Raw genomic sequence first — 15,875 nt, forward strand, 5'->3', positions numbered from 1 at the left:
CACCTGACTTCATAAAAATGTCAGTCAAACAGCCTCAATATGGAAATAATGTGCAGTGAGTTATTCTTTCGCCAGGTCATTCATAATGGAAAATCAGCTTGAGATGGCCCTGTATTTCTTCCTGTTCCCTAAAGAGTAATAAATTGAAATTTTTAAAGCTTGGCATTAAGATGGCTTGTCAGCAACAGCCTGGAGCTTGCCCGGTGGAGGGCTAGGTGTGGGGAATTTCTGATCATGCCCATCCAGATCCTATGAAGATCTGGGCCTGCTTCACTTGTGTGCCTCTGGGGTGGGCACCCTTACCCCCTGACCCCCACTCTGTCAGGAAACCTAAAATTCCTCCTTAAGATTGTGAATGCCCAAGCTGGGCCTCATCCTGGTGGTGTGACCTTGACATCTTGGACTCTCCTCCATTTTCCTCACCTCTAAAATAGGGTTAAAAATCCCTACTTCTCACTGTTAAGAGGATAAAAGGGATGATCAATAGCAACAACCACCATTACATTTTTAGCGTTTACTCAGTGCCGGGTACTGTACTCAGCACTACCATGTTTTCACTTATTTATTCTACAGAGATCTTATGATGTAACTCACTCCATTTTACAGATGAGCAAACTGAGGCACAGCCAGGTTAAGTGACTGGCTGGGAGAGGCAGCATCCCCAGGTCTGGCTCCAATGCCCAAGCTTTGACCTCCACTCATGGTAGAATCTGGCTCTTGGCAAGTGGCATTAAGTGTTGGTTCATCCCTATGGGATGAACTCGTTTATCTCCAGAAGGCTCCTGTAATGATGTGTGTTTCCTTGGTGCTACAACATTGAATCAACCTCCGAGTTCTGTCAGTTCTCTCTGATTTATCTACCTCTCGTTCTATAGTCCCCAGTCTGGTTCAGGCCATCACGACACTGCCTAAGTGGCTTTCATTATAGCACCAAGCCACTGAGCTAATTGCTCTTGAGTTCTGTCTTTATTTTAATTTATCTTGCCCGGATGTTCAGACTTTCTAGAGAAGAACAGTGGGGCCCAGCGATTTAGAGGTTGGGCTCTGGAGAAAGACAAATGCCATACGATTTCACTTACATGTGGAATCTAAAGAGAAAAATAAACAAACAGAACAGAAACCGACTCCTAGATACAGAGAACATTTTGAAGGTTGCCAAATGGGAGGGAGATGGTGAATGAAAAAGCGGGAGGGATTAAGAAGTACAAATTGGTAGTTAGAAAATAGTCATGTCGATTTAAGGTATAGCACAAGGAATATAGTCAGTGATATTGTAATATCTACTAGAGTGTCGGATGGGTACTAGATTTATCCAGGTGATCACTTTATAAGTTATATTAATGTCTAATCACTATATCATACACCTGGAAATAGTATAATATTATATGCCAACTATAATTGAAAAATAAAAAAAAGAATTTTTAAATCAAATTAAAAAAAAAAGAGGTTGGGCTCTGGAATTGGATCAGCCAGGCTTATCAACTGACCAGCTATGTGGCCGTGGGCAAGTCACTTCCCTTCTGTGAGCCTCAGTTTCCTCCTATGTGAATTAGTCCTAATGGTAACACAGTTCCCCTAGGGGTGTTGTGGGGTTGTTATGAAGACAGGCAGATAAAGCACAGTGCACTGGAAATAGTCCCCAAGCAACGGTAGCAGGTGTGGCCATTAATGTCAAAACCATTGGGGCCAAGATAATCCTATCTCTAACCCAGTATGGGCTAAGAATACAGCCAACAGCCAGCCGTTGCCATTGACTGAGCTCACTCTGTGTTCATCTCTGCCTGGGGATAAATTGTCCCTCTCCCTGCTTGCTCCAGGGAAATTGGGGACAATAAGGAGCATTTCTGGATCATGCACCCTATACTATCTGAAAAATGGGGTTAAAAATAGAGCCTTCTTTCTCCAGTGGCTCTGAGGACCAGTGGCATCATACTGATGAAACCCTCAGCCGAAGGAGGAACTGAGCAGATGGGAACTGCTGTCATCCTATTCGCCTCTGTTGAGTTTCTTACAATGGCTCTCACTTGCCTCCTGGCCCTGGGCCGAGCAACTTGGCCTGGCAGCGAGGCCCAGCGTGCTGCCTCTCTCTTCCACTATTAGTTATCTGACATCATCTCCCACGATGGCCCATCTGCTGCTGCCTGCCCAGACCTTTTGTTCTTTACATTCCCCACTGTGCAGATCCTTCCATTTTTTTTTTCCTTCACTTCTACTCTGATCGGAGCACCAGTACCACCTCCTTCCTGGAGGACCACAGCAGTGTCCTCACTGGCCACCCTGTTTACAGTCTTATCCAGGAAAGCCCATCCTCCCCACAACAGCCAGAGGGAGAACGTACCACTTTCCTTAGAAATCATCGATGATTTCCCCTACAGACCGAAAATAAATCTAAGCTTTGCATCCTGTCCCATGAGCATCACCTCCTCTCCTTCTCGGTACAGCTGTCCAGCCATGCTGGACATCCTTCTGTTCCTCAGCACCAGATTTGTTCCCGTTTTTGCCTCAGGGCCTTTGCACTTGCTCTCGCCCCCACCCCGAGTGCTCTTTCTCCTACATCTGCATGTGGCTGTCTGTTGCTTTGGTATCCTGTAGGTCTAAGCTTAAATGGCTCACATAGTAAGGCCTCTGTTTTTTGAATGAATCAAGGCCTGGTTTTGTTCTGCCTGAGGTGCAGGAGGGGAGCCTTTCATTGCATCTCCCTGCCTTTCCCGAGGCCCTGGAGTCATCTGAGGGAAGATAAGGCTGTGCCTGACTTCTTCTGTCCTCTTTCAATTATGCTCTAACAATGCTAATTACCTCCCCTTGCTCCACATCATTTTTCTCAGTGTGTCTCAATCTCTCCCAGTCACTGAAGGAAATGGGCCACCAAGTCCTCTTGCAACAACAGTCTCTGCTACGAGCCCAACCGCAGGAGTTCATTGTCCTCAGGGTTTTGAAAATAGGGGTTTTGTGGATCATAGCAGCTGGCAGTGGGGTGAGGCTGGAACTAGAGGTGGCGGTGTAAGGAAGCTATGGGAGAAGGCTAGGGCCTCGATTTCCTCACCTATAAAATGGGGATATTAGCAGTAAGCACCTCACAGATCTAAAAAGAGGATGAAGAGAGAAAATGCAAGTAGAACCTTTAGAACTGTACTTGGTAATTAATATTCAAATGAATGGCTGCCTCCCGGCTCCTCAGCTTCCATTGTCATTACTATTCTAATCTGTAAGCTGAGCTCCTGGACTTTCTGAGGGAGACATTCTATGCCCTCAGAAAGTTTGGAAGGGGATGAAAACGATTCTAGGTGGGTTTTACCCACAGAGTCCCCCACCTTGGCCTCTATTGTCTTGCCTTGCCTTGGCTCTATTGTTTTCCTTTTATAGATCAATGGGGCCCCTTCACTTACTCGGTAGCTGCAGGGATCAGAGATTGTATGCATATTGGTTCACTAGGACTGTAGCTGGCTCTTTTTTATCTTCTGTGAGCACCAGCCTTAATATCATTTGGAGGGACGGTGAGGAAGTGTGCTGGTCAGGACATTATAAGGGATGTCTTTGCTCCTTGTAGCTGTAGAACTTTGGGCAAAGCACGACCCTTCTCTGAGCCTCAAGTATTTTCCTTGAGTTATTTCTAAGGGTATTTTCTACTCAGAAATTCTAGGGTTCAGAAATCAAGAGACAACTGCCTATTGCAGAATGGACTTAGGGTTTGTGCACGGAAGTCGCTTTCCTCCAGTGGGGACTGTCTGTCTTCTAGGGCCACGTAGGTAATTGTACCTGCTTGATGGCCCCACTCTGACAGGATAGCAGACCTATTGTGTGCAAGTGGGTGGAAGGATGAGCAAGCAGGGTGAGAAAGAGAAATTTTGTTTAAGTAGGTGGCGCTTAACCTTTGAGAATTTAATGAAAGTCATGAACCCAGGAAAATACTCACATGTGGAATATTTTACATGTTACTTAAAAGGGATTCACAGCTCTGGTTGAGAAATGTCTACAAACCTCCTCCAGGAATCCTTCTCTGACCCCCACCTTGTATTCCCGGCACCCTTGTGTCCTCCTCCTCTTCCTGTACTCCTCGGAGTAGTTGTCATTAACTGTCCTTCCCTGTTTCCCTCATGGAAGAGCAGGGGCCAAGTTGACTGTTCCCTGAGTCCCTGTGCCTGGCACTCAGTGGATGTCAGCAAATATTTGCTGAACAGAACTGGAGACTAGCTCCCAGCATTGAGGCAGGGGTGGCCTGACCTTATTTTATAGAGCAGTGCCTGTTCAGCTTTGAGCGGGCTCAGCACCAGGCTGCCTCAAATGCAAACACATTTGCTTCCCCTAGTTGTTGGTTGATGACTAGTAGTGAAGACATGAGAGTCACCTGTAAGTGATTTTATTGTCTGAGAGGGGCTGGGCCGGGCTGGAGGGGAAGGACGTGCAAGGAAGCAGTGTCACAAGGCCTCTTTTCTTCTCATCCTGTGGCCTGGTCCAGCTGGAGCAGAGTGAAGCAAAATGTGAGGATGCCTTGAAGACCCAGAAGGCGCTGACTGCGGACCTGGAGAGCATGCACAGCGAGCTGGAGAACGTGACCCGGAACAAGAGCCTGGTACTTGTACCCTCCCTTTCTGAAGCTGGCCTAGTGCAGCTCTCTGAGCTAGTGTGGGCCTACTGTGTGCTCGTCACTATAAGAGGGACAAGGGCACTTATAATGGACCTACTGGGTACCACACTGAAGGTACAGATATCCATTGTAGATCTATTGGATGCTCAACACTCTGAAAGTGCAGCATCCTACTACGAGCTGAGCATTATAAAGATGTAAGGGCATATATGAGAGTCAAATGTGTGTTTGCCTCTGCAAAGATAGGCAAGGAACCTGTTGTGGACCTAATGTGTGCTCAGTACTATGGGAGCATCTGATATTAGCCTAGTGTTTGCTCAGCACCCTAAGTGGGAACAAAACTTTTGTTGTGCACCCAGAGCATGCTCACCACTGTAAGTAGTTCTCAGGCATCTGTTGTAGTCCTACTATACACTCCTCACCATAGGAGGGGACTTGGTCATTATTGCTGGGCTACTATATGTTCATTCTTATAAACAGAGACAAGGGCAACCCTCATGAACCCACTTAGCTTACTGCTATGAGGCAGTGGTCCCTAACCTTTTTGGCACCAGGGACCAGTTCATGGCCTGGAAGTTGGGGAACCCCGCTATAAAGACCCAGCCATCTATTATGGACATTCTATGTGCTCACCACTGAACAGGGACAAATGAATATATATTATGGATCTACTATGTTGGTGAAAATTGGGTGTAGGTTTCTAAGTCCCCTCCCTGAGTATACAGGGTTGATTTAAATTTATTCTTTATATGTAAAATCCTAAAGTTGAAGTGTAACTAGAAACTTATAGGCAAGAGCTTATCTCAAGATCCTGACTGGCCTGTTTTGTCCGAAATTTTATTTGCATTAGATTAAGAGAAAATTGCCCACAAACATAGACACATACACATACACACACAATATGCAGAGATGAACATGCATACTCATGTACAAAATCACCAAACAAACATACAAAATAAATGCCCTCATAGGCAAAATATGCATTTAAGTCTATCCATCTATTCAATACGGGTTTATTGAGCACCCGCTATTTGTAGGCCTAGTGCTGGGAATATGCCTGTGAACAGAACAAAGTCCCTTCTCGGGGAAATTACAGGAGTTTGCACTCACATATATGTACCATGCCCATTTAAAATGTGTGTATGTAGATTCCTAGGTGGGCTTATGCAGATCTATACCCATTCACATACACACATGCTGCGTTCACACAGTCACACACATGCCCAGTGCCCACACGCAGAGCTGTCTTACCCACAGCATGCACTGGCACACCCATAGCCACCCTTACATGTAGATGATCACTCACCTGATACCCCCACAGGCAAGCCCCCCATTACTCTCCATCAGCTCCCTGCCGTTCCCTTCCCACCCGCCCTTCAACTATTGTCTTTTCTCCCACCAGGTGGATGAGCAGCTGTACCAGCTGCAGTTTGAGAGAACAGACCTCCTGAAGCGCATTGACGAGGACCAGGATGACCTGAATGACCTCATGCAGAAGCACAAAGACCTCATTGCACAGGTAACAGCCTTAAATGGAGAAAAGCTTAGTGGTCTTGAGCCAGGTAGGTGGGGAATATTGAGAAGGTAATGTGGTTGGGCTACTCCCTGGTCTTAGGACGTTGGAAGGATAAATGCCACAAAGATATATAGGAATTGTGAAAGTTCATGTGAAGAGAATGTCACCTTCAGATGGCGTGCGCATCTCTGGAGGACATCTCCATCAAGCAAGATTTTGATTTATTCACATATCTATTCACTCATCCACCCACCCACATATCTATCCATCTACCCATCGAAATATTCATCCATCCACCATCCATCTGCTCATCAATGTACCCATTCACCTGTCTACTCTTTTATCTACCTGCCCACCTGTCCATCCATCCATCCATCCATCCATCCATCCATCCATCCATCCATCCATCCATCCTACCTATCAACCTCTTCATTCATTCATTCATTCATTCATTCATCATTCAGGATTTACTGAGCACCCACCATGTGTTAGACATTGTGTAGAATGACATCCCTTTCCTGTCTTTGTGTAGCTCACAGTTTAGTGGACTGGACAGACCTTATCACATAATCACCCAGATTGGAGAGGAGACTTACAAACTGAGCCAAGAGTCTGGAAAGAAAATGAACATGGTTCTTCAAATCCTGACCTAGGTTGGAGGTCAGGAAAGACTTACCTGAGGAGGTGGCACTTGGATAGAGATCTGAACAAGGAGCAGGAGTTAGATTAGAGTGGAATAGTGAGGGAACAGCACACACAAAGGTACATTTCAGAGGCAGAAGGGAAGCTAGTGAAGGGAGTGTGGCACAAGATGAGGTTGGCGAGGCCAGCACAGGAGGGCTAGATCAGGGTCTCGAAGGCTGTGATGAGTTTGGATTTCACTTTATGTGTGATAGGAATCATTGGCAAACTTTTTAGGGGAAAAAGAAGGAGAGCAATAGCCAGAATGCAGCCCCAGACTGTAAGCTCTACAGTGAAAAAATTCTCCTTTATTGTCCAAGACTATATCCCAGAGCCTAGAAGAGTGCCTGGCTTGGAGTAGGCACGCAGTAGATAGCTGTTGAATAAACAAAAGCTGTAGTCCAGGGGAGAGAGAATGGCAGATTGGACCAGGGAGGTGAAGTGGAGATGGGGGGAAGCGGATGAACTTAGAAGACAATTAGGAAGCACAATGGCAGGACAGGGAAAAGCAGAAGCTTTGGGGTGGAGCTGAGGGATGCGATGAGGACCTCTGGTGGATTTCTGATCCTTATAACTGATCTGATCTGCATAACTGATCTGATTTGCATAACCGTGTAACAGCTCCCTCCCAGAGCAAAGAGCATCTTCTCCACATTGTACCCCCAGAGGAGGTCCAAGGTAGAATGCCTGTCAGGCATTGAATGCATTCTACAGAGATTTGATCTGAGGGAATTTCTGCTAAACAAGCAATAATAACAAAAAAGATCAATTATTTCATCAACGTGATAACAATCATCACAAAAATAGCCTATGGTATCTTCTGTATTTGTGAATCGCACTTATTTTTTCAACATGGCAGTTTATTTATTTATTCAGTTACAAAAGCAGCATATTCATATGCCCACTGTAAATAATTTAAATAATAAATACATGTGGAAAACAGAAATTGAGGGACCCTCCTGCTCTCTGTAATTTCTCTCATTGGAGATAATCAGACTTAACGGTTTGGATCTACTTTTTTTAAGGACCTTTACTCTCCATTGCCTCATTTAATCTCTGAACAAACCCCAGGTAGAGGGGCTAAATGATGACAGTCAGCCCATTTTACAGATGGAATACTGACATGCAGAGAGCTTCTGGGACTTGCCAAGGCCAGCATCCAGGTCTGGAATCCTAGTTACCTGAAAATCAGAATAGTTCTCTTCCCTCAGAATCTAGTGCTGTGGCCAGCCCATTTTTGTCTGGACTCTCAAGAATATATAATACAATGCTGGACAGTTGACCAAAGCTCTGGGCTTACATAATGGGAGTGACTCAGCAAACATTGAGACGAAGGAGGTTGGGGAGGATGTGAGAGATACCCTTTTGGTACTGGCATAGAGTCTCTGAGAAATTTAGACATCCGTGGGTGGTGAAAGAAGGGATTGCCAAGGATAGTTTCCCAGCAAGGGCTGTGGTCTCAAGGTGACATTTTTTGTTTCGCTAGTCTGCTGCTGACATTGGGCTGATCCAGGAACTGCAGCTGCAGCTGGAGGAAGCCAAGAAGGAGAAACACAAGCTTCAGGAGCAAGTATGTGCTCAGAGCTGCCATATTGTGAGGGAAGAAGGGAAGGATTTTCTTGGGGACCTCAAGCTTTGGATCCTGGAAGCTGTCATTCATTCTCTTCTTTCCTCTCTCCTTCCCTCTTTCTCTCAACTTCAGTCTTGCACCAAATGGAATTGAGAGCAATCCAAGCCCCCCCGCCCCCTGGCACATACACACCAACTCTTAACTGAGCCTGTTCAGCATCCAAAGAAGACACTCATCAGCCATTTAGGGCAGGATTTTCTCCCTCAGAAAAATAGCTCTAAGGAAATGGGATGGTCTGTGAAAGACAGGATCATCGTCCTATGCAAAATCTTCCTTCGAAGTCATGGTTCCTCCAAACATCCCTGAATTTCCCTTTTAGCTAGCGGGTTGCTATTATCCATGAAATTCTCACAGCTCTTCTAGAACTGTCCCATGTGCCTGCTTAGAGTGACTGTCAGAGTGACTGAGTTTCAAATGTCCATGGGCACTGAGTAACAAGCACAACGAAAGCACAGCAGCAGGGGCCGCTTGCTGGGTATTAATGATGTACCAGGCACTAATCTCCTTTGGTCCTCACACAAAAAAATGAAGCGATGAGGCTCAAGGAAGGGAACTAACTTGCCCAGGCCCATCCAGCTCAAGAATAGGGGAGCTAGGTTTTGAACTCTGATATAGGTGCTTGGTACCCAAACCCACTTCGATTGTGTCCTTCGATGCTGAAACCTGCTGCTCACACATGGGCTTTGCTCCCTTAGCAGAGCAGGGAAAGAAAGTAAGAGAAGCACTGATTGAAAGTCTTGTTTTGGAGGCAGAAGGCCCAGGAAATGTCACCCCTAGCACCCGAGACTCAGGGGCTGGGTCTGGTGTGAGGGTCCTCAGAGTGGAACTGGCAGATTTTGCTTATGCATTCAACATACAGTACCTGAGCCAAGAAGGAGGTGGTGTGAACAAGCCCAGGACTGGGTCCTGTGTGTGTCTCCATTCCAAGACTCAGTGGCCAATGGACCTTTTGGGTTTGCCCCCAGCTACAGGTGGCTCAGATGCGCATCGAGTACTTGGAGCAGTCCACCGTGGATCGAGCCATTGTCAGCAGGCAGGAGGCGATCATCTGTGACTTGGAGAACAAAACGGAGTTCCAGAAAGTGCAGATAAAAAGATTTGAGGTACTTAATGATGAGTATATGTTGCCCTTTGTGAGGCCTTTTGTGTAAGTTCTATCCATCCTTCCACCATCCATCTATCCACTCCTATGCTTTTATCTGAATGTGTATTACTCATCCATCTCCCATATAAGTTTCTTCTCTCCCTCTTTCCCTCCTTCCTTCCTTTCTTCATTCATACTGTCCCACAAACTGCCTAGCCATTTAACCCATCTACCTCTATCTATCTCTATCCAAATCCATATACCATCATCGGTCCATCCATCATCCCCCCTTCCATTTGTTTTTCCTTTTTCTCTTCCTCTATTCTTTTTTACTTCAGACCTCAATCCCCAGTCTGCCCAGTATCTTTTTATCCATTGATCTAATTCTGTCTTTTACTCGCTCTTCCACTTATATGCCCAACACTCATTTTGAGCAGATATTTATTTTGAACCTAGTATGTGCTAGACTGTGTTAAGGACATGGAAGACAGATATAAAACATTCTGTTTTCTAGAAGCAGAGCTTTGTTGGAGAAGTGGGTAAGATATATACATAAATACCCATAATATGGAGAGAGGGCTGTGAGGTTTGTAGGACAGAGGTCCCTTCAGGCTGAGGAATCAGGGAGGCTTCCAGGAGGTGGTGGCTTTGACGTTGGACTTTGAAGGACAGGTACTTGGGGTGGGGTTCCATGATTGTAGTCACATTTAGCCCTGTAGGCCAATGACACGAGACATTTTTAGAGGACATAACCATTGTCAAAATCTATCCACATCAGCTACTCCACTTGACATTTACCACAGCCCCATGGGGCATGTAGAATAGAATGAGATGACCCCAGAAAGTTCAGGTGACTTAGTCAAGATTAAGCCAGGTAGCATCAGTGACAGGAGTAGACTGACACTTGACTTTCACTTCATCTTGGTCCCAGGCTCTAATTTCTCTGCAGCCAGCTGTCTTACCCACAGGATGACAGTGCATCTGGACAATGAGAGGCTGCACTCTTCATTCTGAAAGATTTCCTCCCAATTTCCTCCTGGGCATTTGGTCTCTAAGAAAGCTGTTATGGATGAAGAGCAAAGAAAAATTCTTTGCCTTGACCTTCAGTGGTTCTCAGAATTGCTCAAGGTATCCCTCAAGGCATAATCATCTCAGCAGATCACTTTGAAACTTTGATCTACTATATTTTAGATAATTAATACATAATGTTAGGCTATATCATGTCTCTCTCTCTCTTTTTTTACTTGATTCTAGTATAGTCAACTGATAGCAGAGAAAAAAGTCAACTATGGTAGAATAACTTTAAATGGCAGATTCTACCTCCAGTTCACTTCTCCTCCCCCCCACCCCCGCCCCCCGCCATCATTATTTGAATTTAGTAGAATCCAAGTCCTTGAGATGGGGTGCCTCAGGGACAGTTTGAGAAGTACTCTTCTTCCTTGTAACCTTCCTGCTGCCCTTCAAAATTGTTGCTAAACTCCATTTGAAAGGTGAAGAGGGACTAAATAGTAAAGCTTTTCTTTTAGGCCATTATTTAGTCTGATCTGAAAAGGGGCTCAGAGTATTTAGCAAAGACCTGAAATATTCATGTGGGCTCTGTTTTATGTCAACACTCAGGTATTTGCCCATCAGAATCATTTGGTTCCAGGCTTGTTGGCCAACTAATGAACTTTGGAGAACAGCCCCTGGGTTTTTCTGTAGCACTGGCGATGCCCACAGCTATTTTCTCTATTGTTTCATTGTGTTTTCATGGATTTTTCTTCCCAGAAAAGGAAACATGCTATAAAATATTAGAGCTGAGGCTCATGGGAGTTTATCTGCTCAAATCTCCTTGTTTTACAAATCGGGAAACCAAAACCCATGGAGGGCTTGCTCCCCCTGTGTAGTGTTCTCTCCCCTGACCAATCCACCTCCCAGACTTTGAAATGGATGAAGGCTGCTATAAATATTAATAATTCCCAATCCTTATACAAAGGTGCTATGTGCCAGGCACTAAGCTAAGTCTTCCGCATAACTTACCATGTGTGGTCCTGACCTCATCTTTGGAATGTAGGTACTATAATCTTCCCTGTCTCTCTAAGAGGTTAAATAACCTGCCCAAGGTCACACGGCCAGGAACATGTTGAGCTAGAATTTGAACCTAGAACATATTCAGAGACAGGGTTCTTATCAGTATGATACACTGCCTCTCAGAATAGCATTTATCATTTCCTAAGATTTTAAAGTATATTTTTCATTTTTGTATCAGAAATCAGGACAATTATCCTGATTATAAAAACACACAGAGACTCAGCAAAGGGTTTGTCTTCCTGGAGCCCCCTGTTTCATGCCTGTTTTGTGTCTCTGGCCTCTGATTCCAAGGTGTGCGTATACTCTCTGACCCCCTCAGGTCCTGGTGATTCGGCTTCGGGACAGCCTGATCAAGATGGGCGAGGAGCTTTCACAGGCGGCCATGGCCGAGGCTCAGCAGCGGGAGAGCAGCCAGTATTACCAGCGGCGCCTGGAAGAGCTGAAGGCAGACATGGAAGAGCTGGTGCAGCGGGAGGCAGAGGCCAGCAGGAGGTGCATGGAGCTGGTGAGTGCTGTCCCCTACGCTGGTGCTCCTGTGATTGAGGGTTTGAGACTGGGGAGACCCCTCCTTCCTTCTAAATGGGAGACTCATGGATGACTTTCTTGGGGTAAGCTGGAAGCAGGGAGAAACCTCAAAGGGCTAGGCAGAGGAACAATGCTGCCATTGGCTGTAAACTCTGGGGGTGGGCCCAAAGTAGACCAATGGCATTTCATTCACTCCTGCTGGAGCGTCGGTCTCTAAGCCCCTTTACGTCTCAGACTCCAGTTCCCGCTTCACACATTCCATTCAAAAAGCAGGGCAGCATCTTGTGAAGAGGAGGGAATCAACGTTCATTAAATGTCTACCTTGTATCGAATCTTAACATCCATAATATTATATAATCGTCGTAACAACCCTGCGAAGTCAGAATTATTATCCCATTTTACAGATGAGAAAACTGAGGCTTCAAAGAGGTGAGATAACTTGTTTAAGGTCACATCTAATAAATGTCAGAGCTATTTCTGGATAATTAATAGCTACAACAATGATAAAAGATAAAAAGATGTTAAAGCCACTATGTATTAAGCACTTGCTATATGTTAGGTTCTGGGTTAAATATTTTTCATTTAAATCCTGTAGATATTGTGAGGTCGGTACTATTCTTGTCTCCGCTTTACAGTTGGGGAAACTGAGGCATAGGGTCATCAACATGCCAAATTGAGGCTCAAAATGGTATATTCACTTGCCCAAGGCTACACGCTAGTAAGAATTTGAACTCAGGTCTGTCCAACTCTGCAGTCTCTTCTTTCATTCACTAAGCTATACTTTGCTCCGTAGGGTAGTCCAAGGGACATTTTAAAATTTGTTTCCTGCCCAATTTTCAAAAAATACAGTTTTCAAAAACTGTATTTTTTGAAAACAGTTTCCTTCAAGGATCATAGAGCATCTGGAGAGCCTGCCCCTCTTTTTCCACATGAGGCCAGATAGCTCTAAAACTCCAGGTTTTTTCTTCTGTGACCCAGGAGGCATCTGGCACTGCTTTTGTTTCTCACCATAGAGCCTTCACTGAGACAACCCACAACATGCTGAGGCTTGGCTCAGAGGTCTCTATGTCACAGTCATTAGCTCCTACCCGCCCTGTCTACTCTGGTTTTGTGACAGCTCTCACCAACTCATCCTCCTGCAGTAGGTATATTTCTCTGGCCGCTGCCTCCCCTGGCCAATGTCATTCCCATCAGCTTTGCCCTTGACAAGCCAGCATCTTGGCTGTTGTGTGTGGGAGAGGAGAGGCTCCACAAAGAGACCCAGGCTCTCAGACAAAGTCCAAGCCCCATGACTGGCAGCTCCCATGGCCTCGGGAGAGAGAGAGGCACTTTCCTCCAGTAGACAGGATAACTTCCTCATTAACCAGCCCTGCTTCTCGTGCAGCTGAGCTTCTCTCCTGCCAGCTCTGGCTGGGAGTGAGAGAACATCCCCAGTCTTTCTCCTCTGATGTCTTTTTTAACTGGCCAGACACCCAGGCATTCTGGCCAGATCAAAGAGTGTTTCTTTTCCCTTCTCTCCTTTGCTGTCTTTCTCTCTCTCCCCTTCTCTTCTCTCCTCTCCTTCCTTCTCTACTAACTTTCCTCTTCCTATCCCCATTCTTGGGGACATGTCAATATCTTTCAAGACCCTAAATGCTGAAAAGATTATAGCGTAACCCTGTATATGAATTAAAATAGAAACAACACAAAATGATAAAACACAAAGCTCGCTTGTATGCTGAAATTAGACCTGGATCCTTCTTTGTTTTCTGATTGCAAGATTCTGGATAAGTTTACCAAGTCCGAACTTTTTATTTTGCTGTGTTTGTGGTTGGAAGGTATATATATATATGTCTTCTAGGGCTGCCTTAACTAATTATAAAAAATCTAGGTGGCTTTAAGCAATAGAAATTCATTCCCTCACAGTTCTGAAGGCCAGAATCCAAATTCAAGATATTGTCACGGCTGTGCTCCCTCTGAAGGCTCAAGTGTGGAATCCTTCTTTGTTATTCCAAATTCTGGTGTTCTTTGGCTTATAGTGGCTGCATTACTCCAATCTCTGCTTCCATCTCCACATAGTCATCATCTCTGTGTACACCTCTCAAATATCTCTGCTTTTTTCTTATAAGGACATCTGTAATTAGATTCAGGGCCCACCTAAGTCCAGGTGGATTTCATCTTGAACTCTTTATCTTAATTATATCAATAAAGACCATTTTTCCAAATAAAGTCAATTGACAGGTTCTAGTGGACATAAATTTTGGTGGGGGTCACCCTTCCACCTGCTATAAGAGAGGAAGGCATGTTCCTGCTCTGCTGGTATTCTATGGTGATCCTGCACAGCCTGCTGTTTCCTCAGTGATTCTATGGATGAGCATGGCCCAAAGAGACAATGTCAGGCTGGCAGACCTTTCCTAAGAGTGGATGTCTTAAACTCACCAACCTATTTGCCCTCAAGTATGCCCTTGCCATTGGGCCCTGGAATATTTCCACTGGGAGAAGAAAGGATGTCATATTTTCTTATACCCCTCATTTATTCATTCAGCATATCTACCTTCAACACCTACTATGGCATAGCACAGGAATGGGTGTTGGTGGGGAGGGGCGAGGAATCATAAGGTCCTGCTTTGTAGAAGCTGGCAAGGTAAACAAAGCCAAGCTCGGTGGGAGAGTTCATTGAGCACTGTCATTTTAAGATGAACCCTGTGGCCGAGGCCCCTCCATTGACATGGCTTCCTGGAACTTCCCCCAGGCTTCTCAGGAGATATCATCTCACCAATCCAGGGCTGTGTCTGTGTCACCAATGTGCCTTCCTCCATCCTCCCACCCCCCATAAGACAGGCTCCATGCCATACAGTCTCTATAAACTTCACCAAAAGCCTGCAAGGCAGTCAGGGTTCTGGTTCTTTCATTCATGCAAAATATATTCCTAGCTTTTACTGTGGCCAAGCCCTGTACCAAATTTGGGGATCCAGCAGGGAACTAGACACAGTCCTGCCTTTAAGGAGCTCACACCGAACGGAAGATAAGGCTAAGGTCATCGCTTGTGTATTTTATACTTTTCTCTTTAAGTGGTACTCAGAGCTTTCACAGGCAAAACAAGGTGTCTGTGCTCTGCCATTTGGGGGACCATGCCCCCTGTCACCACCACAAATCATTTCTTTAGGTAAAGCATTTCCCTCTTCACCTTCCATTTATGAAATTCAATCTCTGTGAGGGACAGAATGAATTTCCTAACTCCCCAATGCAAGCATTCCTTCATTCATTTCCTGGACAAATATTTATTGAGTCGCTCTAAGCTCAGGCCCTTTGCAGATGCTGTCTTCTTTCATGCTTACGTCAATCCCAGCAGGTGGAGAATGTGGAGGTGCAGACCTGCAGAGTGCCTTACCCAGGGCTACAGGATCTGCAGTGGCAGAGCTGGGATTGGCAGCCCTGTGTGTCCAACTCTAAAGTTATCCTTGTGACACGACACCGCCCTTTTAGCCCAACGCTGCTGAAAAATGGCTCTGCTGTGGAGACCAAAAAAAAAAAAAAAAAGAATCCTGCACTCTGGGCCCTGGTGAGAAGCAAGAGGGATGTTGATGGATCTCCCCTTCGTGTTCCTTTCCGCCTGTCCCCAGCCTATACCATTTGTCACTGTTGGTGTTGGTTTAAAGGGCTGTGAGTTGTTTCATGTGAATGATTTACACCCCCAGCTGACACACCGCACGTCCAGATCAGGATCAATTACCCCGCCGATGAAACTTCTCTTCTCGGAAAAAAGAAAAATGAGGTTTTGCCATTAATTTTAGTAAATGTACTA

The 15,875-nt window shown here is 45.4% G+C and overlaps 1 protein-coding gene across 1 annotated transcript in view; it reads left to right on the top strand.

Moving 5' to 3' along the window:
- The window catches only part of MYO18B (myosin XVIIIB), a 247,364-nt gene that overhangs the window by 165,927 nt on the left and 65,562 nt on the right, over positions 1–15,875 (top strand). Inside the window, 5 exon segments of the mRNA XM_039861993.1 lie at positions 4,457–4,570; positions 5,988–6,104; positions 8,269–8,352; positions 9,378–9,515; positions 11,886–12,071. Of these exon segments, the coding sequence (XP_039717927.1) occupies positions 4,457–4,570; positions 5,988–6,104; positions 8,269–8,352; positions 9,378–9,515; positions 11,886–12,071 (639 nt within the window).

This window comes from Pteropus medius, unplaced genomic scaffold (assembly GCF_902729225.1).
Source record: "Pteropus medius unplaced genomic scaffold, Ma_sr-lr_union100, whole genome shotgun sequence".
Taxonomy (NCBI): domain Eukaryota; kingdom Metazoa; phylum Chordata; class Mammalia; order Chiroptera; family Pteropodidae; genus Pteropus; species Pteropus medius.